This window comes from Bison bison, unplaced genomic scaffold, assembly GCF_000754665.1.
Source record: "Bison bison bison isolate TAMUID 2011002044 unplaced genomic scaffold, Bison_UMD1.0 scf7180017864491, whole genome shotgun sequence".
NCBI classification, from domain to species: Eukaryota; Metazoa; Chordata; class Mammalia; order Artiodactyla; family Bovidae; genus Bison; species Bison bison.
In genome coordinates this window covers 14133687-14159742 of record NW_011495050.1, presented here as the reverse complement: position 1 = coordinate 14159742, position 26056 = coordinate 14133687, and the positions used below count along the sequence as shown (strand labels likewise).

At 38.4% G+C, this 26056-nt stretch overlaps 1 protein-coding gene across 4 annotated transcripts in view; it reads right to left on the bottom strand.

Annotated features, from left to right (window-relative positions):
- Window positions 1-26056, bottom strand: part of RSPO2 (R-spondin 2) — a 172433-nt gene that overhangs the window by 54928 nt on the left and 91449 nt on the right. For 3 of the 4 annotated variants that reach the window (XM_010863461.1, XM_010863460.1, XM_010863462.1), the window contains exons 4-5: window positions 3450-3593; window positions 1174-1441 (exon numbers count right to left, since the gene is read on the bottom strand). In XM_010863461.1, coding sequence (XP_010861763.1) covers window positions 1239-1441; window positions 3450-3593 — 347 coding nt within the window. In that variant the 3' untranslated portion in view covers window positions 1174-1238. Of the gene's footprint in view, window positions 1-1173; window positions 1442-3449; window positions 3594-26056 lie in introns of those variants that run through there. The other variant, XM_010863463.1, reaches the window with a different exon arrangement.

Sequence of the window (26056 nt, the reverse complement as noted above, 5' to 3'; positions counted from 1 at the left end):
AAAATATTTTCTTATATTTTGACTGAAAAATACCCAGTGTAACCGAACAAAACCATCCTTGTTAGTGCAAAGCAGACCCAAAAAAACTTTGTTTCAAAGACTCAGCAAAGAAAAGCAAAACTAATTCAAGAGGAAAAGCTGCCTTCCTAATAGTAGCTTCTGAATCTGGATCTAATAGTTCTCAAAAGGCCGACTGGAGTCTTCAAGTCTTAAAAGTTTTGTCTTCCTCCATGGATCACAGACATTCTCTAGGAGGCAGCAGAATATGGATATAAATCCATTCTAAGCAGATATATATTCTTCTCTGGGCTACAGCCACAAAGCTGAAAGCTATGCCCCAACAGCAAGAATGAAGGCAAACGAAAGTTTTGATTGTTTCATAGGGCAATTTTCTACATGCAGCTTTCTTTTTTTGCTCTTCTATTTTGTGCACTAGAAAAATCCTAACTTCATTTTTGGCAATGCGGCATCCGCTAGTGATAAAATAAACAGTAACGAGATTATGCTTTCAGAAGCACAGCATCAGCCCTAAGAACTGCATTTCAACATACTGACTCGGCTCCAGCCAGCACCTGAGCTATGTACACTTCTCCCAATTTGTAAGTGGGCCTAATCCTGTTATTACAGAATAATTACTGCAAATCAGCACAATTACTACAAAGACACAAATAAACATACACATACTAGTAGCTGTTTTCCACAAATTATTACCAAAACAGAGAACCGGCTCATTGTGGCAACATTAAGACAATGTTTATTCCTCCCAGTGTTTGGGCAAGTTTATTTTAAGTTGTCATCTTCAACTAGTAGTGATACAGATGATTTTACGGATTCCATAAACTTTTCTAATCTAAACTCTTCTCAACTGAAAGTTGGCTGCTTCTCTTAGAGCAACATCTGCAAAGGCCTGATTTCATAAGAACTGGCTCTTATGGTACATTAGTGAAAAAAAGAAAAAGAAAAACACTGGCACACACATACACACACTTTTGGAAATCTCGTTTTAAAAGTTGATTTGTAAAGTTGTCTTCTAAATTACTTTCAAGGTATCATGAAATTAAACAGTCATTTTACATTCTTCACAATTTAAGCATTTGTCTCTAAGGAAGTTCGATGTGGAATTTTACCCTCTTGCCAATGTTATTATCAGGTTTCCTTCTTGGATAAATACTCTTTATTGGGAGCAAGGGTGATTAGGGACGAGGAAAATCCAGAAAGCACATAGTCCACAATAGGGATTATCTGAACTCACCTCCTGGACAATGCCTCATGGCCATCTTACATCTCCTGGATTCTGCAATGGTTGGACAGGGTATCGTGTCTTTTGCTGGCTTTTTAACAATTTGCCGTGTTCTGGTTTCCAGACCCCACTTAAATCCACATGTGCGATTATTTCTGCTACAGGTTCCCCATTCACTCCAGTGGCCAACCTCACATCCTTCTAAGAGAGAAAAAACAAACACAGGTAACAATTTGGTATACATTTCTCCATTGTTACAAAATTTATATAGCAGTATTTCTCTACTCCTTCACTTTCAGATACCAAAAATTAAGCTGTATAGCCCACAAGACCTATATATACCTTTTGGGAAATGTTGGCATTATGGAGTTACAGATAGAAGTAAAAAACTGCCACATAAGTAATTTAAAAACTATTACTTTCTTTTTGTCCTGGTTCATTTTTTGATGGGATGCTAACTGGTCCACTCTAAAGACACTGAGTATATTATCTTTAAAAGATTCAACAGCTAAAACCTACAGTAAAATATACTGTTTTCATACCATGAAGAGGAGACAAAATTTTACAGGTAAATTCTCCATGCCCCCACTGAAATTCACAAGTGTGTTAGTTTTAGTTAGAAGTAAATATTAATACTTTATGAAAAGGATAGGGAATGTTTTTGCATTTTCTGATTATCTCATTTCCTTTAATAGGTGTCTGGAAACCACAGTACGTATTTCTTATTCCCTAAATTGGTGCCATAGTTTAAAAAGTAAACAAATATCAGATATTTGAAAATGTATTTTTTCCCAAGTATGTAAAAACTTTTAGCATCCTCCTTTTTTAACTTCATATAATGAAAAAGTAGGCTACTCTGCAACTCCCCTGGGATAAAAGAATAAAAATATACAGAGTTAAACCTCATCAAATTCACCATTAAAAGCCCCTAGTGTAATAGCAGAAGAGGACGCAGGCACAGAATCCACACACAATGAATATTTCTTCATCCAGATCTCATAAGGCATCATGGTGACTCTTAGGTTTTTCAAAGCTATTTAAGATTTTTATCCAGGGGAATGCATAGGACTGCTGTTAATTTGTTAGGACTACTGTTAATTTGTTAATGCTTAAAAGTTTCATAAGAATTTCCTCTGGACTTCTATAATTGGTATGGGTCTTGCCTCTCAAAAACAAACCCAACATTTTGAATGTGCTCTTTTGGTGACTTTTCTATGTTTTTCAATAGAGTGTTGCTTATATGCATGTATTAATTCACACATATATAGGAACATAAGCACACATTTCTTCAAAAATCTCTCATTTAAATGTGTTCTCTGCAAGCTTTCAAATATAGTTATAGACTACTTTGGTATTTATGCAGGAAAAAAGTTCTCAACTGAAGTCTCCATTTTAAAAAGATGGAAAGTCTCATTCATAATACATTGCTCTGTTGTACACCATACCAGATATAAAACATGGCAAATAAAATTCAGGCATGTTGGGGGTGGGGGTGGTGAAGATGCCATTACACTTGATTAGATTCAGCCATTTGACAGAGCTTTACATTTTAATCAGTGGCATTAAAAAGTGCCAAAAGGTTTTTTAAACACAAAAACCCCCCCAAAATTTGTAAAAATATGTATTCCTAATTGTTATTTACAAACAGCATATACGTGCAGATTAAATTATGCATTCTACATACCTAAATTTAGTAAAATTGTTTTAATGCACTTTGCAACATGCAGTTAATCATCAACAAAGTTTATGTGGCACAAAAAAAATCTCTTCCTAATTGATTTTTTTAATATGAATGTGTGGCTAAGCAAGAAGATACAAAATTAATACACATAATGAAAATGATAGACTAACCACATGACCCTGCTTAAAAAGTTCCTTCAAAACAAAATGTTCTTCTCTAACAGTTACTAAAAAGATAAAGAAATGGATATATTACATAGATCATAAAAACATTATTCTAAACATTTCAGTAGTTTAACCTAATGTTCTACCCGCAAATTTTGTAGCAAAATGTAATTTATGATACTACCCAATGGCAGAATGACTAAAGAACTCAATAGCATAGAACTTCAATAATTTTCAGTTCTAATTAATAACATGAGAACCAATTCGTTTTTAGGATGGATACATCCAGCATGCATTTTTTCCCCCAAGAAACAGGTGTTAAAATAAAAGTGGAAATTTGAAAGTTACATGAAACACTACTCACCCACACATTCCATGGTTTCATCTAATGCTGCAAAACCATCTGGACATTCCTCAAAGCAACGGCCTCTATGCAAATAAAAGCCTACTTTGCACTTGGTACAAAAGTCTTTGCTAAAGCAAGAATCACAGTTTTCTATTCTGCATCCTAAAAACAATTTTAAAGAGAAAGAAAATTTCAGTCAAACAATTTACTGGTTTTGCAAGTAAAACTTTCATAAACTCACCATTGGAATTCTAGTGGTCAGAGAAATATGTGTTTAGCTCATTAGTTTCCTGATGCCATCTCCTTCTACATCACTCCTACGTCTTCCAACAGCTCACCACATCAATAGGCTGAGAAAAAATTGCAGCCCAGGGCCCTAGGCAGCATGAGATCCTGCAGAAATTTTTGCAACTCTAAATGGGATTAAAATAAAGGTTAAAAAGAAAAACACCCCCACTACAAATGACACTGCTGCTGGGATTGTAGTCTGTTCTGCTCTTCCAAAGACGTACTATGAAAAATGCAATGGAAACAATCTAATCAGTCTCTTCTGGTCCAAGACAGTTAATTAAAATTCTGTAATGAATTTGCTTTCATCAGTGGGTGTCAACCAGGAGGGGGACTGTAGGTCATTTTGTGGAAGACCCACAATGTGCCATACATTTCCACTTCACAACAGTCTGTCAGGGTGAGCGGTAGTACCCCTATTTTGCAAATAAGAAGCCTGAGACGAAGTCAAGAAGTTGGTAGTGGCTGAGTCGGTGCTGAGAGCCCTACACAGACTGCCTTCTAAATCTCTTCTCTATAACACATTAGCTGCATTTCGTTGGAAACAGTTGATGAAAGAGAAGTGCTTTCACGTCTGCCAGGTATGGTTTTGACCTTGACTCCCAGTTCTGACCTTCCCAGTTCTTGACTTTGAACAGCTATTTATACATGCCTCTCTGAGTCTCTATTTCCTCTGTATAAAACAGGGGTGTCACTAACTTTGTAAGGCTGTTGTGAGGATTTGAAATAACACATGTAAATTGACTAGCTTATAATAGGTGGTCTGCTCCAGTGGATTAGAAACATGTATTTTTCCATCAAACCATCACATTACAACAAGGTATAAAGAGAAGCAATAATTTAGACTTGTACTCAAGATCAGATTCCCTGGTATGCCAGTAACATCTGGGCCAGAGGTAATTGGCATGTAGAGGTGAAAATAAATAGACTCTAAACTATTCTTCAAGGAGAAGGAAGGAAAGGTTGGAGAATTGGTTAATTGAAAGGTGAGGTTTTCAACAGATTACAGTACATTATTACTTGTAACAGATTTAATTGCTGGCAATTAACAGCACATAAAGCTCTATGAAAACTCCCTGGCAACCCTTTTACTCTTTTAACAAGCCTCTGAGTAACTGTATTTGGTGATTTAATGATTCAGAAAAGCTTTCAAATCTAGTTTCTGCAACCAAAGATACAGTTGAATAAAAAATGTAACCAAAACATGAAATCATTGAATTCCAAAATTTTAAAAATTAAGACGGCAAAGCCAGAATGTGGACTATAAACACTAAAAAAAGTTTCTGTTAAAACAATTACAATATAAATAATGACAGTTTCTAGACTTATAAAAAGACAGTGGCAACTCATCCCCTTTTAATTTTGAGTCTAAACAGGACTTTATGTATTAAATGACCACCCTGAAGCAGCTAATTCAACTTCTAAAATGTTACACAAATTTACAACTGGAAAACCAACTATGTGTGGGTGAAAGTCCATAGTCAAATTATACTATTGCTCTTTTTGGGGAGGATGGTGGGCATAGAAGAACAGTTTATCACCATATAAAATGTTCATTTGTAGTCTTAAATGCTGTAACCTATATTTTAATAGAACAGTGATCTATTGCTGGTCAGTAGCTTCTTAACCATGGTCAAAATACATGACCATCCTGTCCACAAATTGTTGGCTTTCTTGCTACATTTTTTTTAAAGCAAGCCACCTTTCTTGTTAGCAGTATTATTTTCCAAGAAGTAATGATAAACATTCCAAAGTATAAAAGAGAACTAAAGGGTGAAGAGAGCAACGCATTATATTTTAAAAAAGAGAAGACTGTACACTTCATAAATCAGCTGTTATCTATAAGATCTGATTCTAATGTGGTCTGCACCAACAAGCCTTTTGGCCAAAAAGTTATAACAGTATGCATTTGGAAATAATTTTACAAGATCCTTTCCTAATCATTACTGTTATGTGTAGGTCCCTTTCCTCATTTCATCCCATGCTCCTAATACCAGTCCATAGAATGATAGGTGTTCCAGAAATTCCACATTCTCTCTAAAGTCCCTTTTTCAGGTGTAAATCTGGCTAAAAGAAAGTTTAATTATTTGTTCTCAAATTTAAGTACAATAAAATATTGATGCATTCAAATTGTAAAACACTTCAACCATGAAAAAGCACAAGGTGAATCATAAGCAATGACTGAGAATAAGCTCTAAGCCACATCATTAAATTAAAAAGGCAAGTGCAGGGTATATAGAATACGATGCAATAAAACCACGACACGAGACTATGTGTGTCTGTATGGAGTAGCTAGAGAAGTTAATTTGGGACTGGGAATAGTGGAATTTTGAAATGTTAAAAGTTATATTTCTGAGCTATGAATTTTTTAATTGTAATATATTTATGTACTAAAAGTAAAACAAAAATGATATTTCAATACATACTTGTGACCTACTTAAATATACAGAAAATACCACTATATTAACATTCCAAGTGAAATTCTTTTGATTTTTACCAGGCAAGACTGAATAAAAAATTATTCAGTGCCAATTTTTTTTTTTCAGATTTGGGAGCATGAAATTATACCCCTTATAAAGTGAAAGTGAAGTCACTCAGTCGTGTTCGACTCTTTGTGACCCAATGGACTGTAGCCCACCAGGCTCCTCCATCCATGGAGTTTTCCAGGCAAGAGTACTGGAGTGGGTTGCCATTTCCTTCTCCAGAGGATCCTCCCCACCCAGGGATCGAACTCAGGTCTCCCGCATTGCAAACAGATGCTTTTACCATCTGAGCCACAAGGGAAGCTATATATGATAGGGACCTACAGGTAACAGTAACCATCAGGAAAGGATCTTGTATATGATAATGGTAAACCTGCCTTAGCCTTCCAAATAATCATTTGACCATCTCCTGCCAGTATCCTTTGTTTTCACATGTTCAGCAGTGCTTTCCAAATCATTAGGAAAAAAGCTAAATATTTGTTTATTCATTGAAGCATTTAAATAATAGCTTTGATTGGTGGTAAAGAATCCACCCTTATGGCAGAAAGTGAAGAGGAACTAAAAATCCTCTTGATAAAAGTGAAAGAGGACTGTTCTATACATCTATGTCTCTTTTGCTGTCTCCCATACAGGGTTATCGTTACCATCTTTCTAAATACCATATATATGCATTAGTATACTGCATTGGTGTTTTTCTTTCTGGCTTACTTCACTCTGTATAATTGGCTCCAATTTCATCCACCTCATTAGAACTGATTCAAATATACTCTTTTTAATGGCTGAGTAATATTCCATTGTGGATTCATGTTGATGTATGGCAAAACCAATACAATATTGTAAAGTAAAAAAAAAAAGTAAAAGAGGAGAGTGAAAAAGTTGGCTTAAAGCTCAACATTCAGAAAACGAAGATCATGGCATCTGGTCCCATCACTTCATGGGAAATAGATGGGGAAATAGTGGAAACAGTGGCTGACTTTATTTTTGGGGGGCTCCAAAATCACTGCAGATGGTGACTGCAGCCATGAAATTAAAAGACGCTTATGCCTTGGAAGGAAAATTATGACCAACCTAGATAGCATATTCAAAAGCAGAGACATCACTTTGCCAATAAAGGTCCGTCTAGTCAAGGCTATGGTTTTTCCAGTGGTCATGTATGGATGTGAGAGTTGGACTGTGAGGAAAGCTGAGTGCCAAAGAATTGATGCTTTTGAACTGTTGTGTTGGAGAAGACTCTTGAGAGTCCCTTGGACTGCAAGGAGATCCAACCAGTCCATTCTAAAGGAGATCAGTCCTGAGTGTTCATTGGAAGGACTGATGCTGAGGCTGAAACTCCAATACTTTGGCCACCTCATGTGAAGAGTCAACTCATTGGAAAAGACCCTGATGCTTGGAGGGATTGGGGGCAGGAGGAGAAGGGGATGACAGAGGATGAGATGGCTGGATGCATCACCCCTGCCTGGTGTAGTGCAGTCCATGGGATTGCAAAGAGTCAGACATGACTGAGCTGAACTGAACTGAAGTTGTAATGTGATCCAAAGCTCCTCTGACCTTCATACCTTCCTGGTCTCAGTCACTCTTTGCCATAACATAAAACCAAAGCAGGCCAGCTACACATTGAGCAACCTGAACTGACACAAGTGATTTAATCATGAACACCTTGGAATCAAAAGATTTTTAAGGCTAACAACTGCATAACACACTTCAGCCCTGAAAGCCTTTGCTCCCTGGCTTAAGGTCCATCCACAACCCCTTGCCCAGTTCAGCCACTTGTCTTGAAACTGAAGAGAGTTCTAGAAAACCACCATTTGTGCAACCTCATAGATCTGTCCTTTCCCCTCCAGCCAGAAGCCTCTCCCCAAAATTCTTAAGCTTTAAACCGCTCATATTCACATCAACTCTATTAATTCACTTTTATGCAAAAGTATATTTTTATATAAAAGTAAAACATCCTCATTACAAATAAAAATTCAAAACAATACAGAAGCTTTAACAGAAAATACAGAAATATTCTTTCTTACCTGAATGACACACCATGTCTACTCCCCAGAAATAGCCTCTGTATTAAAACTTCAGGAAAATCTTTATGTCCATTTTATAAACAAGTGAGTTTCAAAATACCAATGGGATCATTCAATACACTGGTAAGCTTTATAAAACGTCATACTGCCTAAGAAAATAGGTTTATCAAACTTGACTAAACATGGGTCTTGTCTATAAAAATCTGGGCTTTAAGTCCCTGTTCAGAAATACAAGACCCTGCTTTATCCAACGTACACGTTTCTAAATTACAGTGCCTCCTCAAAAATGTAATCCACCAAATGAGAACTGCCAGTGTCGGTTTAAGTAAAATACTGTCCAAGTAAAACTGTGTCCAAATGCTAACTGATAGGGCTGTCATTTGGCAAAGGAGGCTCGCTCCAGCCAAGAAACAGAAAAATAGCCCGGGCATCCCTTCTGTCCTCCCACAGTATCCATCCTGGCTCCATTATAACAGTTCCCAAATTATACTCTAGTTCAGTTCAATAGTTCATTCCATACATTCTCAAAAAATGGGAGTATGTGCCAGGCATTGTGCCATTTTATGAGAACATAAAATTATAATACTCATTCCCTGTCCTGAAGGTGCAAAAGCTAAAGAGAAGGGGCCATGTGGCACTTTCAGGGCATTGCAACATAGCCTGAGATATTAGAAGCATGTGCTGGGTACATTAGAGGCAGAGAAGAAAGATCCATTTCTCTTCTGCTATTACAAAGTTGATTTTTTTTTTTTTCAGTCTCTGAATTCCTTGTTTCTAACACAGTGCCGGACACATATGTGGTTGAGTTTTAGTGCTTGCCAAGAGAATGCCATTTAAAAACCCAATTCCTTTATATTAAAAACTCAGTTGAATGTTTAATATGAGATGGCTTGCACATGCACTGTAAATACCTTTAATATAAAATAAAAACCATGCTGCTAGTAAAAGACTACAAGTCGTATTGGAGGAACAAGTAGTCCAACATCTGAAAACAATTATAATGAGAAAGTAAATATGAAAGTGTGGCAGGTCATAGGAGCTATGGAAGTTGGAACCTCTGCTGAGCAGGTGTGAGATAGAGGGGAGAGAAGAATCCAAAGAGGGCAACTCCATCTATAAAACATATTGGAGATGGTTCCCATGGTGTGTGATGGTCCCTGAAGGGAGGTGAGAATGAACTGCAGGTTAGATGGAGGGGGTTACTTGAGTTTAGATGGATGTGGGTGGGGGATTTCACCTCTTATTTTGTTTAGTTTCAAAAAAGGAGGTAAAATTGTAAACTACCTCTACTTTGTGTGGTTTTAAGTATTTGAGTAACAAATGAAGAAAAATGAAGTTCAAGATTAGGTCTTCATCTAACTAGATGTAAGAGGTCCCCATAGACTGCGCATGGCTGTTTTATTCCCTCACTTCAACAGATAAGAGCCCCTCAGGGCCAGACATCAGGATGGTAGCTAGTGCATGCGTGCTAAATTGCTTCAGTTGTGTCCAACTCTTTGCAACCTAGAGGCATAGATAAAAAAGCAAAGTTCCTGCACTTCAGGATCTTCTGTCTACTAATAGAAAAGACACCCAGACAGGCAACAAGGAAATAACGTAACTATGCTTAAGTTTATACAGGGTGAGCTGGGGAGAGCTTATTTTCAGCTAACCAGGTGGTGCTAGAATTAAAGAACTTGCCTGCCAATGCAGGAGACATAAGAGATGCAGGTTCGGTCCCTGGGTCGGGAAGATCCCCTGGAGGAGGGCATGGCAACCCATTCCAGTATTCTTGCCTGGAAAATCCCATGGACAGAGGAGCCTGGCAGGCTATGGTCCATAGGGTCGCGAGAAGTCAGACATGACTGAAGCAACTTAGCATGCGTGCATACAAGCTTCTTGAAAGCAGGAAGAGTGTGGAGGTAAGGAATAACCACTGAGAGGTTCATACTCTAAGAGCTAACAGGCACGGGAAAAGGAGTTACAGTGAATCAACAGAACCAACCAACTGGGTGGAGGAGAAGGTGCTCCCCTCCATCCCTCTCCTCTTCCTTTGGTGCCCACTACTCAGGGCCTTGACACCCCGAGAGGGTTTTATTATCTCCCCAGCAAAATCTAGATGACAAAAACCATCTCTTATTTGAATATCACTGTGTGGCTAACAATATAAACAGAAAAATGAAAACCTTAAATGAAAAACAAAAAAATCAGCCTTTGCTCAACTCAACTGTGGAAAATGTAATTCGTAATTCTATAGGTTACAATCAGTTATTGGAGAAAGGAAGGAATCAGTGAGGTAGAGAGGACCTTAGACACACACTGAGGAGCCTGTTATTTCTTGGTCACCAGGGCTGTGGGCCTCAGGCTCCTCAGTACGTCGTGAATATCTGATCGCGTATGGTTCTCTAATCATCCTTTAGTGTTGGCACCTCGATTCAGAACCTGGCAGACACACCCACACAGAAACAGGGCGCAGGGGGTAAGGGCATTCAGTCTTCAGGTTGCAGTTGCAAGGATCAAAGAACATCAAGTCAACCCCTGGAAAATTAGAGGTTTCTCGGCTCAGTTTTCGCTCAACTCTGAACAGAAATTAAAGGAACAGGTTGCTCCAAAAGACATTTGAAATTAGACTTTAAGCAGTTGTTTCACAGGAAAGTACTAGACTGTGCGACTTCATATGAGGTTTCTTAAAATTGTTTAAATATTTTTAGGCTTCTCTAACAACTTCAAATACTGCTGTTTAACATTCCTTCTCAAAACATGCAATGGTTTATAAATATCCCTAAATAAAGTTCTTCAGCTTTATGTTACCCAAGTCATTCCTCTGCAATGTGTACTATTGCAGTAATCCCATTAGAGTAGGGCTGATGAAAACTTATGACTTAAAATCTAAAATTACATTTTTTCTGGTAAGGTCTAGTTACACATAGCTCATCAGAAACTTCATTATAGTTCAACCTAAAGGAAAAAAAGGACAGATTCAGAGGCTTCAGGACTCGGTGTTTCATACTTACCACTGTGCTATTTGAATGATGATGCAGAAACCCAGCATTAATTTCACTAAATTAAGAGAAGATCCAGGATAGAAGTCTGTGTAAAGCCCACCAGAATGGATTTAAGTCAAGAGTGTATTTACTATTTAGGAGAGTTAAAACAGAGTGAAATTCAACTGTGTCAAGTGCAGAAGAGGACACTTTGAACAAGAACCAAAGGCAGAAAATGAGAACTATGCTGAGAATATAGTGTTCTTGCAAATAGTACAGTGGTTAGCAGAGCTGAGCTTACAATCTTGGCTCCCTTACCGTTGTGTGACTGTCAACAAGTCAGTAAAGCTCTCTTTGCCTCAGTATCCTCACCTTTAAAAAGCAGGTAACATCAGGCCCTATCTCAGAGTTGAGAAGAGTCAGAGGTTTAACAGAGGCAAAGATCTCAGCATAATATCTAAGAAAAGAATGCGAACTATTATAAGTGTAAAAACTTGCCAACAAGGATAGTTTAAGATGTCATGTGGAAGGAAGCTCAAATAAGGTATCAGCATACTGTGTGTATGGGTATATGTGTATATATTTATATATCCTATACATTCATATAAATTTTAACTATATACCTGTGAGTATATATGTATATATATGTACTTCTGCTGCTGCTGCTGCTAAGTCGCTCAGTCGTGTCCGACTCTGTGCGACCCCAGAGACGGCAGCCCACCAGGCTCCACCATCCCTAGGATTCTCCAGGCAAGAACACTGGAGTGGCTTGCCATTTCCTTCTCCAATGCATGAAAGTGAAAAGTGAAAGGGAAGTCACTCAGTCGTGTCCGACTCTTAGCGACCCCATGGACTGCAGCCCACCAGACTTCTCCATCCATGGGATTGTCCAAGCAAGAGTACTGGAGTGGGTGCCATTGCCTTCTCCATATATATGTACTACTCAAATGAAAGGCATTATCCAAAGACCATTGTCTATAATAAACATAGTATATCCTTACTCTTGTTTAGGTCACACAGCTAAACACACTGAATGTGATCATTTGCTGAGTATCGACATGGAAAGTCATCTACTTCAAACATTCAGAGCCAGGATTTAGGGAAGTTGAGATCTAAATGTAATTTTGAATTTGGTGGGGGAAGTTACATCCTCTTTGTGCCCTGGTCCCTTCACTGTCAAATACGAGGAGAAAATATCTGACTTACCTATATCAGAGTATCAAGTTAAAGATCAGAACACAAAAGGTTAAAAGATGCCACATGAGATCTGCATTACGTTCTAGAGCCAAATAAACCTAACCTTCAGCAGATTGCTTCAAATACTCAGCATCCCTTTCTAAGCACTATAAAGATGTTCAGTTTATGACGTGCGTTAAAGATGGCATGGCCTTTGGAGCAGTGACAAGGATGGGAAAAATCTTGCCCTGACAGCAATTTTAATCCTCAAATTGCAATTTGGTAGAATGAATGGATTCAGTCCAAAAATGTATACACTGTTTTTTCAGATAACTACAGAATTCTGTTTTATATGCTTTTTAACAAAGTGTGTTGTTAGTTACTCAGTTGTGTCCGACTCTTTGCAACCCCATGAACTGTAGCCTGCTAGGCTCCTCTGTCCATGGAATTCTCCAGGTAAGAATAGTGGAGTGGGTTGCCATTTCCTCCTCCAGGGGATCTTCCCAACCCAAGTCTCCTGCATTGCAGGCAGATTCTTTACCAGCTGAGCCACAAGTGAAGCCCAATATCAGAATTGAAGCCTTATTTCAACTTCAGAATATATATGTTGTCAAAAATTGTTTTCTCCTGATTTAAAGTGTTACAACACTTCTTTTGAAAAACTCTCAAATTTGTAAAATATGTTGCTGGTACCTTCACTGCAACATCTGACTATTCAAAAATTATATCTTGCCCACCCACACAAAGAAATCTGAAGAAACATTGAGCCTTGTGTAAAATCATGTGGTCAAATAATAAGGAACTATAAAAGTGTTGGCTTCATTTCTCATATGTTCACATGATGGATACTTGAAATAACTCTTAAAACAATGGGGAAAAAAATGGGAATACATAGCTAGATGTTTAAAGGGCTTTTTTTCCCATTTAAAGAATATGAAAGAAAAGGACACTATCTCAAAATAAATTAGAAAAGGAATGTGATAACAGTGAACGAAGTTTCAAAAATTATAAACCAAATGAATCTCTCTTTTCAGATTTTAAATTCCTGCCAGTAGCCAACCTCTCATGTAGGTTACTCCTTGTGCTTTCCTTTTTTTGGTAGCTTGTTACCCTTTTATATTAAGGTGGAACCAAAGCAGTTTAATAAATTTCAGACCTGAGACTTAGTTGAACTTTTCCAAATGTTGGAAAATGCAGATCTCTCCACCCAACTAAATGGAAAAGCATATGTAAGCTAATATCTGCCTTGTACTCCACTCAACCTCCATCCAAGGAAAATAGGAAGAATCTCTCAATTCCTTCACACTCCAAAGAGGTAAAAGCCTTTCACCTTTTCCTGTGAAAGGCCAGACAGTAGGTATTCCAGGTGTTGTGGGCCCTACAGTCTCTGTCTAAACATGATTAGATTAGATGATTACACATGACTGTTTTCCAATAAAACTTTATTCATGAACCCCAAACCTTACAGTATCATTTTTATGTGTCATAAAATACCATTTTTCTGACTTTCTCCAACCAATAAAAAAATCTGAAAATTATTCTCACCTGAAGGGTCCTACCAAAAAGGTGACAGGCCTGATTTTGCTGCTGGTCATATGATGCTGACTATGAAAGCTAGAAAATGATGGAAATTCATGGGCACATTAGAAAGGGGAAAAAAATAAAAGAATTTCATTTTTAAAACACCAAATGAAAGCACTTAAGCTTAGAGAGACACAGAGATGTCTTATACACTCTGGCTGTGTAACACAAATACAGTATCAAACAAACATAAGGATGCTACAGTTTAGTTATTTCGGCATGGGGCAACATTACTTCAATGTTCAACACACTATATTGATAAATTTAAAAGGACGACTACTTATCAGTTTGCAACGTTTGCAATCAGTTTGCAGGTCAAAATTCCACCCTATTTTAATAAGCTTTTACTTTCTCAATTATGTGCGGAATTCACTTGTCAGTGAAGGGGTTGACTGAAGAGGAAAAAAAAGAATACTTTTACGAAACAAGATTTTGGCTAAAACCTGCATCGTATTTGTATATAGTGATCTGATACATTTACCCAGCTCTGTTTGTGAAAGTAGCTTTGTCATGTCTGCTTCCTCGTTTGATGATAAAAGTAGATATGGTCTTTGCTGTGCCATGCGGTGGCAGCCAACCTTAGGCTTGTCAGTGGACTAACCTTGCTCTGTAAGTAGGAATAATACTACCACCATCATGGATTGTTGAGAACAAATGAAAGAATGTACTGGAAAGCACTTTAAAAATGAAAGTGCAAAAGAGGTGCCATAGACAAAGGGAAATAGTGCAAGGTAGCATCTGTCTTTAACAGAGAATGGTATTGTCGGACTTGGGTGTATCCTGAAATAATAGGCTCATTCAAGACAGCTGCAAAACCCACAAGAAAATTAAATGTAAGCTTGAAAAAGAGCTCTCCTGTTAAATATCAGGACAGACTCCAAACCTTGCTACCATACTTTAAAAATTTTTAATATTTTATAAGTAGTATTGAAAATCACATAGCCGTGTTTGCCGCAGAGAGGAAGCTCTTAGAATATCTATTTGATGTAATCTGTCTTCCAGATCAAATAGCAAGAAAGAGCACCCTTTGAGTTTTCTCTACAGGTTATCTGATACCACTAAAGCAGAGTCTTTCTTGCTACAAGTAGTCACAGCATGGCTACCCTAGGTCTGCATAGTAAATAACTGCAGCGTGAAGCTGAATAACCATAACTGGAGTTGGTAATAGTGTCTCCAGTCTGGCCTACATCTTAAATCCTTGATGGTGTAACCAAACTGGTGTTTCAGATCTCAATGATCAAACTAAGATTGTTTGACTGCAGCTACATGAGGACATCTGTGATCTTTCAAAAACACGAGTTAGTCATGTCATTTTCTTGCTTTAAAATTTTTCAATGGCTCTCCTTCACTTCTGGAATCAGTTCAAACCTTCAGTTTTCAAACACAAGATCCTTCTTGCTAGACATACCCATCTATTAATACTACTTTCATTCGTCACCCTGTGTACCTTTCACCCAAGCCATGAAGTTTCCTCAAAACCCCTCAAGTCTCCCAGCACCAAGATACCCAAGATGGTAATTCTTCTCATAATTGTTAATAACTATGTTCACTATGCTGCTGCTGCTGCTAAGTCGCTTCAGTCATGTCCGACTCTGTGCGACCCCATAGACGGCAGCCCACCAGGCTCCCCCGTCCCTGGGATTCTCCAGGCAAGGACACTGGAGTGGGTTGCCATTTCCTTCTCCAATGCATGCAAGTGAAAAGTGAAAGTGAAGTCACTCAATCGTGTCCGACTCTTCACTATAATCACCCAATTAAATGGAGAGCCCTGAAGAAGACAGAGCATGTCTTATTCTATTCAGTATTCACAGGATACAGGTGCTTGACACAACAGATGACGACAGACGTATCTGCTGAATGACTAACAAATGTAACTGAATCTCTTTCAGGTTAGAATAGACACTGAAGCAGAATCCACCTCATGAATGTTAATGCAATAACATGATTTTGTTACAAACAAAAATACTTAAATAATAAAGAGCTCCTTTTCCAAATTAGGCATCAATTTATTACAAACTACACTGAAGCGCCTATGTTTCATTTTTTGTCTTTAAGAAATAAATGTATACATATTCATGTAAACCAAGTAAAGATGAGGTTTGGAAGGAGAGACTGAACACAGCAGAAAATAGACTTAAAGTACATATAAGGTCACAGAGAAAGCAATATTAGAGAAGTGAATGGCCAATACCAGGTAGCACTCCATTACCAAGTTGTTTATAGATATAAGAATTATTATGAATTAGAAGTTTGTTATTAGAATTACAAATTAGAAGGTTACTATGAACTAAAAGGTTATTATTTCAGAGTGTGTTACATAATTTGTCTAAGCTTGCAAAGCTACAAACTTACTGCAAAAGCCCAATCAGAGCCCAGGAGTTCCTTGTAATACAGTGTTCTTTTAAAGTGATTTTCCACAAATTAATTTCTTTTAGAAAAACCAAATGCCTTGCAATTGTTAATGGGATTTAAAACATTTAAACTAACCATTCATTTAAAAAACTAGTCAAATAAACTTTGATATCTTTCTATAATGCTCAGGCTTGTAACTATACATAATAGTTTTATCTATATTACATGGTTTATTTTTAAGGAATAGTATAATGGAAAGAATATTCCATTGGAGTCTGTATCTCAGACACTGAGGCCACTCTGCTACTGACAAATCATGTGACTTTAGGGAAACACTTCTTTAAGAAGCCTCAATATGCACATTTGTTGGGGTTAGGGGGAGAAGGGGGAGAGGGAACAGAATCAATTAGGTTTCTTCCAGATCTATGTGTAGTTTTTAATTAGTTTAAAGGAACTTCTACATGCTTGCCAGAGGCCTTGTAGGGTTGTGAACACACACAGATTAATCAGTGAAAGTGTTTATTAATTGAATAAAACATCCTCTCCTTTAAGAACTATTAGAAATATGCTGTTATTACCTGCTTTCCTCAGCACAGCACAATAAGCTATTGCTTATCTTTATCTGAACTTTGTTTACAGAATGAAAAGATAGGAAATGTCTTCACAGTATACCCAGTTTAAATGAATAGAAAAGAACTCACAGCTAACAACATATTCAGTGGTGACAAGATAAAAGCATTTCTTCTCAAGATCAGAAAGAAGACAAAGGTATCTATTCTTGCCATTTTTATTCAACATAGTTTTATAAACCCTAACCACAACAATCAGAGAAGAAAAAAAAGAAATCTAAATTGGAAAAGAAGTAAAACTGTCATTATTGAGTAGATGACATGATACTATACATAGAAAATTCCTAAAGACGCTACCAGAAAACTACTAAAGCTCATCAATGAATTTGGTAAAGTCACAGGATACAAAATGAATACACAGAATCTGTTGAATTTCTATAAACTAACAAAAGGGATTTATGAAGGCATTCAGAATCCCAGCATGTTAGAGTAAACTTTTCATAGACTCCCCTGGTTTTTATAGATTAGGACACTGGAGCTCACAATATGAGGGTCATCCATTGTCAAAGAGTAAAGTTGTAATACCTGATCCATCTCCATTCTTGAGCCAGCTGTAGACAAGGCCCACAGAAGGCCCCTCCCTATGGGTAGTCACCATGATCCTGCTTTTCTGCCAGTTAACACTCCCCTGCTCTTCCCCTTTAAAGTCTGGTCAAAATAAAAGTTTATAATGCTTCTACTAGTGCAGTAAAAGTCAAGGTGTTAGTTGCTCAGTCATGTCCCACTCTTTGCGAGCCCATGCCAGTCTCCTCTATACATGGAATTCTTCAGGCAAGAGTACTGGAGTGGGTTACCATTTCCTTTTCCAGGGGATCTTCCTGACCCAGGGATCAAACCTGGGTCTCCCGCATTGCAGGCAGATTCTTTACTGTCTGAGTCCCTAGAAAAGCTAGGGACTCAGACAGTCTTTTTTTTTTTTTTTTTTTTTAAAGAAAAGCTACTTTAAATCAGAATCTTTTGTCAGAAACTCTGTCCACAAAATCAAAGCATATGGGAATCAGATTCCTAGATAGTAAAACACAATTATAAATTCAAATACCATATGTGCCAGAATACATACACTATTGGAATCGTAGAGAATTAGGAAGAGGGAATTATGACAAAGTGGAGGAGGCAGAGAAGGGAGCCAGCATAGAGTCAGGAGCATTGGAAGCCTGATCCAAAAGTCAGTGTATTCCACCACGGTCAACTTAGTAGAATCCACAATCAGATATATGATCATTGATTTTAATACACTGATGATTAATGAGGGATGTGGGGAAGAATACTCATCACAATATCCTTATGTGTTTATGCATATTAAAATGTGTCTTTTACTAAATGCAAAGCCTTCTCTTCCATAATCAGCGACAGAGACAACATAATTATTACATGTAGCAGTGATTCCCGAAGCCAGCCATGGCAGTATGACCTGGAACCTCATTGAAAAGGCAAGTTCTAGGGCACCACGTCCAATCTACCTAAGCAGAAACTCTAGGGGAGGACCCTGCAACCCCTGTTTTTATAGATGATTCTGATGTACATTGCAGTTTAAGAATCACCTCACTTAACTCCTTGCTGTCACTAGAGAAAATTCAAACAAGTAGCCTGCCTGCCCAACTTATGGATCCTCCATCCTCATCTTCCAGGATTCCATTCTCAAACTTTCTCCGACTCTCAGCGGACTCCCGCTGTGAATGCCCTTTTTCCTCTTGCTCTTACTCGCCCTACTCCTCCTTTGGGATCATTTCAGATGACACACTCTCTACAAAATCTTGAGACTTACCCACATCCAAGTGCATGTTAGCTGATGTTCATGGGTTCCCTGAGCACCCAGGGCATCACTATCGAGGTTCTTACCACATCGTATTCCCTTGCACTTTTTTCCTAAAAACACACATTGCCCTTGTATAGTGTATATAGGGTAAGCATCAAGTGTTTGCTACATTTGCACACTTTTTTATGCAGCCTAAACCAATTCCCAAATTACAGTGTGCCCTCTTTCCTCACCAGATGAATACATACTATTAGTACTAGGAAAATTACTCAAGTCCTTCCTTTATTATTACGCTTCCTTGACTCTAGCACAGCCTCTACTCCAAAATAAAGACTATGAGAGACTCCTTCAGTGTATCCCTAATCCACTTGCTAGTTTGCTGAAGATCAAACCCAAAGTAAAACAACTCTAATACAATAGTTGTTGTAGGACATTTCTGGTTTCATTTAAGTATATAATCAGAATTTCAGTCCCTAAATTTGAATATTATTTTTAATTGGTGCTATATCACTTACCATCTCCAGATTTCACATCAAGTAGTCTCATTACTGGCCCTTTCATACTTCATGCTCATGCATGTCCTCTGAATTCCTCCTAGCTCTTCACTACTGATCTAGCCACCCAGGCTAGATGGTGACAGAAGGAGAGAATATACCTAAGTCACAATTTCCAGAGCTTTTCATGACTGTTCTCACCTAACCACTGACTTCTCCCTTTTCTGTTGCTAAGTTTGCAACCCCATGGACTATATTCCACCAGGCTCTCTGGGAGTTCCCAAGCAAGAATACTGGAGAGGATTGCCATTACCTATTCTAGGAGATTTTCCACATTTAGTGATTGAACTCGGGTTGCCTGCATTGCAGGTGGATTCTTTACCACTGTCCCACCTGGGAGGGGCTTCCCTGCTGGCTCAGAGGTTAAAGCGTCTGCCCGCAATATGGGAGACCTGGGTTCGATCCCTGGGTCAGGAAGATTCCCCTAGAGAAGGAAATGCCAACCCACTCCAGGATTCTTGCTTGGAGAATCCCATGGATGGAGGAGCTACACAGTCCACGGGGTTGCAAAGAGTCGAACACAACTGAGAGACTTCACTTTCACTTTTCACCTGGGAAGACTTCCTTTCTCTATCCTCTGTTACATGACACACCAACCCTACTTGTCTGTGTGTTTCAGCAGCACTTTAGGTAATGCTGCTGTATATTACTACTGTCTAATTCTGTATCAGTTTCACATGTGCAGCCCAACTGTACATTCAGTCAATTTGTAAGTATTTTCCAAATAAAGACTTTAACTTTATTTTATTTATCCTGTAATCCCACAAACACTGAGGTCACACCAACATATCTGCCAGAGGTCTGCATCTTCACACATCATTGAACAATTATAAAGCCTTTATGGTACTCAAAGTAATATCTATATCCCCTTATTTATAGTTGTTATCCAGATTTTTTTTAAAACATTCTAACCATTTTTCTAATACCTTGACTTTTTTTTTTCAAATGCAGCATTACACTGTATGATTCAAGAATGGCAGGAGTTTCCAAAACGACTGAAACTTGACAATGTAGTAATTTTTTAAAAATACCTAAATGCTGAGTAGCCTGTGGCTCAGATCATGAACTTCTTATTGCCAAATTCAGACTTAAATTGAAGAAAGTAGGGAAAACCACTAGACCATTCAGGTATGACCTCAATCAAATCCCTTACGATTATACAATGGAAGTGACAAACAGATTCAAGGGATTGATCTGATAGAGTACCTGAAGAAGTATGGGCGGAAGTTCATGACACCGTACAGGAGCAGTGATCAAGACCATCCCCAAGAAAAAGAAATGCAAAAAGGCAAAATGGTTGTCTGAGTAGGTCTTAAAAATAGCTGAGAAAAGAAAAGACTGGAAAGGCAAAGGAGAAAAGGAAAGAGATACCCATTTGAATGCAGAGTTCCAAAGAATAGCAAGAAGAGATAAGAAAGCCTTCCTCAGTGATCAATGCAAAGAAATAGAGGAAAACAACAGAATGGGAAAGGCTAGAGATCTCTTCAGGAAAATTAGAGATACAAGGGAACATTTCATGCAAGATGGGCACAATAAAGGACAGAAATGGTATGGACCTAACAGAAGTAGAAGATATTAAGAAGAGGTGGCAAGAATACACAGAACTATACAAAAAAGATCTTCATGACCCAGATAATCATGATGGTGTGATCACTCACCTAGAACCAGACATCCTGGAATGTGAAGTCAAGTGGGCCTTAGAAAGCATCACTACAAACAAAGCTAGTGGAGGTGATGGAATTCCAGTTGAGCTATTTCAAATCCTGAAAGATGATGCTGTGAAAGTGCTGCACTCAATATGCCAGCAAATTTGGAAAACTCAGCAGTGGCTACAGGACTGGAAAAGGTCAGCATTCATTCCAGTCCCAAAGAAAGGCAATGCCAAAGAATGTTCAAACTACCGCACAATTGCACTCATCTCACACACTAGCAAAGTAATGCTCAAAATTCTCCAAGCCATGCTTCAACAGTACGTGAACCATAAAATTCCAGATGTTTAAGTTGGATTTAGAAAAGGCAGAGGAACCAGAGATCAAATTGCCAACATCCATTGGATCATCGAAAAAGCAAGAAAATTCCAAAAAAGTCACTTACTTCTGCTTTATTGATTATTCCAAAGCCGTATACTGTGCAGATCACAACAAACTGTGGGAAATGCTTAAAGAGATGGGAATACGAGACCACCTTACCTGTCTCCTGAGAAATCTGTATTCAGGTCAAGAAGCAACAGTTAGAACTGGACATGGAACAACAGACTAGTTCCAAATTGGGAAAGGTGTACATCAAGGCTGTATATTGTCACCCTGCCTATTTAACTTATATGCAGAGTACATCATGCGAAATGCTGGGCTGGACAAAGCACAAGCTGGAATCAAGATTGCCAGAAGAACTATCAATAACCTCAGATATGCAGATGATACCACCTTTATGGCAGAAAGTGAAGAAGAATGAAAGAGCCTCTTGATGAAAGTGAAAGAGGAAAGTGAAAAAGTTGGCTTAAAACTCAACATTCAGAAAGCTAACACCATGGCATCTGGTCCTATCACTTCATAGCAAACAGATAAGGAAACAGTGACAGATTTTATTTTCTTGGGCTCCAAAATCACTGTAAATGGTGACTGAAGCCATGAAATTAAAAGATGGTTGCTTCTTGGAAGAAAAGTTATGACAAACCTAGACAGCACATTAAAAAACAGAGACATTACTTTGCCAACAAAGGTCTAAACCGTCAAAGCTATGGTTCTTCCTGTGGTCATGTATGGATGTGAGAGTTGGACTATAAAGAAAGCTGAGCACCAAAGAATTGATGCTTTTGAACTGTAGTGTTGGAGAAGACTCTTGAGAGTCCCTTGGACTGCAAGGAGATCCAACCAGTCCATCCTAAAGGAAATCAACCCTGAATATTCATTGGAAGGACTGATGCTGAAGCTGAAACTCCAGTACTTTGGCCACCTGATGCAAAGAACTGAGTCTTTGGAAAAGACCCTGATGCTGGGGAAAATTTAAGGCAGGAGGAGAAGGGGACAACAGAGGATAAGGTGGTTGGATGGCATCATTGACTCGGTGGACATGAGTTTGAGCAAGCTCCAGGAGTTGGTGGTGGACAGGGAAGCCTGGCATGCTGCAGTCCAGGGGTCTCAGAGAGTTGGACCCAACTGAACTAACTGAAATGCTGACCTTAGGGTTAATCAATTAAGGGATGCTTATACATTCAAAATTACCTGTTTTTTAAACTTGTGTCTTTTCATTTTAGAAACAAACTATAACATTCTCCCAGCCCATAACACATTTTTCACAGTGTCAAGACAAGGACGGAATCATAATATAGAGTGAAAAAAAAGTAGCCAGTTTACTGGATACAAAAGTATGAAATCTCAATTCTGTAATTTTTTGTTTGCAAATGATTTTGTTAAAACATACAGTCCCTGGCAATACAAGCATGTATATTATTTTCTTATACACAAAAAAATTACTAGTCCATTTTCTTTCACTTTGGTGCATTTTAGATCCCCTTCCTCGCACGTTAATAAAATCTTGACTGATATGAGGTAGATAGATTCTTTATAGACTGCTTATTAAACAACTGTTCTGTTCAAGGCTAATTTCCTCACTTAGGTTTTAGATCCTAAGTTCTTCTGTCTCTTAAATGATCTTGTTTTCCTTAATCATCCCTTTCTCCATCTCAACTGGCTATATTCTGTTCAAACCTCCCTCCACCTTCCCTCTCCCAGACACACACGATTTCCTAATTTGTAAACCTCCTACCTATCATCAGAGAGTCTTTTTCAACAAGATTAGCGGTGAGGGGAAAGAGAAAGTGTCCTATAATCGTGGCTCCTGCCTAAGGCTCCATGTTCTCCCTGAAACCACAGTAATTAGGCTAGCACTCCAACAGCAGCAGAAACAACCTCCACCAGGGTCAACGACTGTTGTTAAACAGCACGGTTTTGGCACTGACCCCTTGATACTTCAAGTCTCCCTACCTGCTTCTGGGACATCATTCTCTAATTTCCCATTTTCCTGGTATTTCTGTCAGAGCCTCCACTACAGGCTTTGCTTTGCTTGCTGTAAGAGGTCCACATTCTTCAGGCTTCAATCCTCAGAACTCTTTCCCTCTGTTGATATTCTTTTCTTCTGGTCAATAATTCAGTTCTGTCTCCTTTGACAGCTCCAGCCCCTGACATCTAAATGCTTATTGGACATCCTCCCCAGGATGTCCTCTCAAGCTCCTGCTGCTGCTAAGTCACTTCAGTCGTGTCTGACTCTGTGCAACCCCATAGACGGCAGCCCACCAGGCTCCCCTGTCCCTGGGATTCTCCAGACAAGAACATTTCCTTCTCCAAGCTCAACGTGCCTCAAATCAACCATTCTCTACCACCATCCTTCTCTCGAGCAAATATACTCCTCTTCCTATATTGTGTACCTCAATGAATTTTACTCTCCAGCTCTCAAGTCAGAGTCATAAGAGTAATCTTAATTTCTCCCTTCACCTTTGGCCAACACCCTCCAATTGATTAAGAAGTCCTATTGATTCTTCCTCAATATCTCTCTCCACTCCTCCACTTCCACTATAATTAACTTAGGTCATTTATTCATTCAATCTATTTACTAAACACCCACAATATGTCAGACACAATTATACATAACATGAGCCTGAACAATACAGACTAAAAATCCCTTCCTTCTTGGAACTTACATACTAGCAGGAGAGGTGAATAGAACAGATAAGTAAAATACACAGTGTGTTAGTTACCCATAAGTGCTAAGCAAAGAAGGGAGGGAAAGAATGACTGAGAGAGGGAGCAAAGAAGAGTGGAAGGGATAAAGAAATGGAAATATTGCAATAGGGAAGGTTAAATTTTATATAGATTGGCCAGGGAGAGTCTAACAAGGATGCAGCTGATTTTTTTTTGTTCGTTTGTTTGTTTAACCCAGATGCTTGATCTTGCTACCTTCATTGCAGACTCTCTTCTAGCCCATTTTCCAACTGAAAGAAAAATATTTCCCCAAATCATAAGCTTATCGTTCCCTTACTTGTCATGCTTCATTAACAGCTTGTGGCTTTCAGGATATTTCTATTACCTAAATTTAGCACATAAGGTCTGCACTGACCGAGCCCCCAGCAACCTAACTAGCACCATTTCTGGTTTTACAGTAGAAATGTACTCAACCACCTGCATCTTACTTCAAAATGAATGATTTTTTTGGTGCAACACCATACCTTTCCATGTGTTTTTTCCCCTTTTTTTCTTCCTGTAATACTTAATCCTAATAATTCTGAAAACACACACAGTCTTTATAAGTGGCATCTCCTTCATTGCTGAAATCCACCACAAACATTAGAAAGTGTATTTTACTCAGTTTGTAACTTCATCCATAAAATAGAACCCCATAGCCTACTTTCCACATTTATTTGAAAGATAAAATGAGAAAAAGTACATCTAATAGCATAGTTGGCACAGGATGGAAGCTAAATAGTTAGCAGCCTCTACCACATAATACACTTTATTAACTACCTGTCTTTCCACTAGACTAGGCTTTCTCAACCTCACAAGTACTGACATTTTGGGCCAGGTAATTCTTTGTTGCAGGAAGCTGCCCTGTGCACTGCACAGCATTGAGTGGTACCCATGGCCTGTGTCCACTAGATGCCAGGAGTACTGTAAAAGCCAAAATGTCTCCAAACACTACTAAAATATTTTCTAGTGGGCAAAAATCTTCCCTGGTAGAGAATCACTGCACTACACCATAAGCAACTCGAAGGACAGAAACTAATTATTACTCGTTATTTTGTCTCTAGGTATCTAGGATTGAAGTCAGCATACAGTAAGTATTCAATACATGCATATCTCTAGCACCATAGATTAATTTTACCTATTTTTTGAAAAGCATGTAAATGTATATATTATTTTATAGCCTCTTTCATTCACTGTCAGATTATGGGATGTATTCATGATGCTTCACGTTGCAGTTCATCTCGAGTTCCCCATATACTTTTTTAGACACTATCGTTTGGACACTTGAGTTGTTTCCAATTTGTAGCTAGTATAATTAGTGTTGTCATGAATAACCTTTTGCATGGTTTTGGTTACAAGTCAAGATACCAGTTTTGTTGAAGGAGGAGAAAGGGGAGTAATTGGTAAGGATACACTGAGGATTCCTGGGGGTGCTGTTAACATTTATTCTCAAGTAGTGGTACCATATGTGTGTCCACTTTGTGGTAATTCATTGAATGCTCCATTTATGATCTGTGAATATATCATTCTCTTTTACACTTCATTTGAAGTTTTTATTTATATTACTAAGGAAACAGTTGTGTACATAGATGGAAAAAGAAGGCCAAAGATTCTGGCGAATATTCTACAATGCCAATATTCATGTGAAAAATAAATGTTTACCTTCATTTGTGTCATCAGTTCAGTTCAGTTGCTCAGTCGTGTCCGACTCTTTGTGACCCCATGAATTGCAGCACGCCAAGCCTCCCTGTCCATCACCAACTCCTGGAGTTCACTCAAACTCATATCCATCGAGTCGGTGATGCCATCTAGCCATCTCATCCTCTGTCGTCCCCTTTTCCTCCTGCCCCCAATCCCTCCCAGCATCAGAGTCTTTTCCAATGAATCAACTCTTCGCATGAGGTGGCCAAAGTATTGGAGTTTCAGCTTTAGCATCAGTCCCTCCAATGAACACCCAGGACTGATCTTTAGGATGGACTGGTTGGCTCTCTTTGCAGTCCAAGGGACTCTCAAGAGTCTTCTCCAACACCACAGTTCAAAAGCATCAATTCTTTGGTCCTCAGCCTTCTTCACAGTCCAACTCTCACAT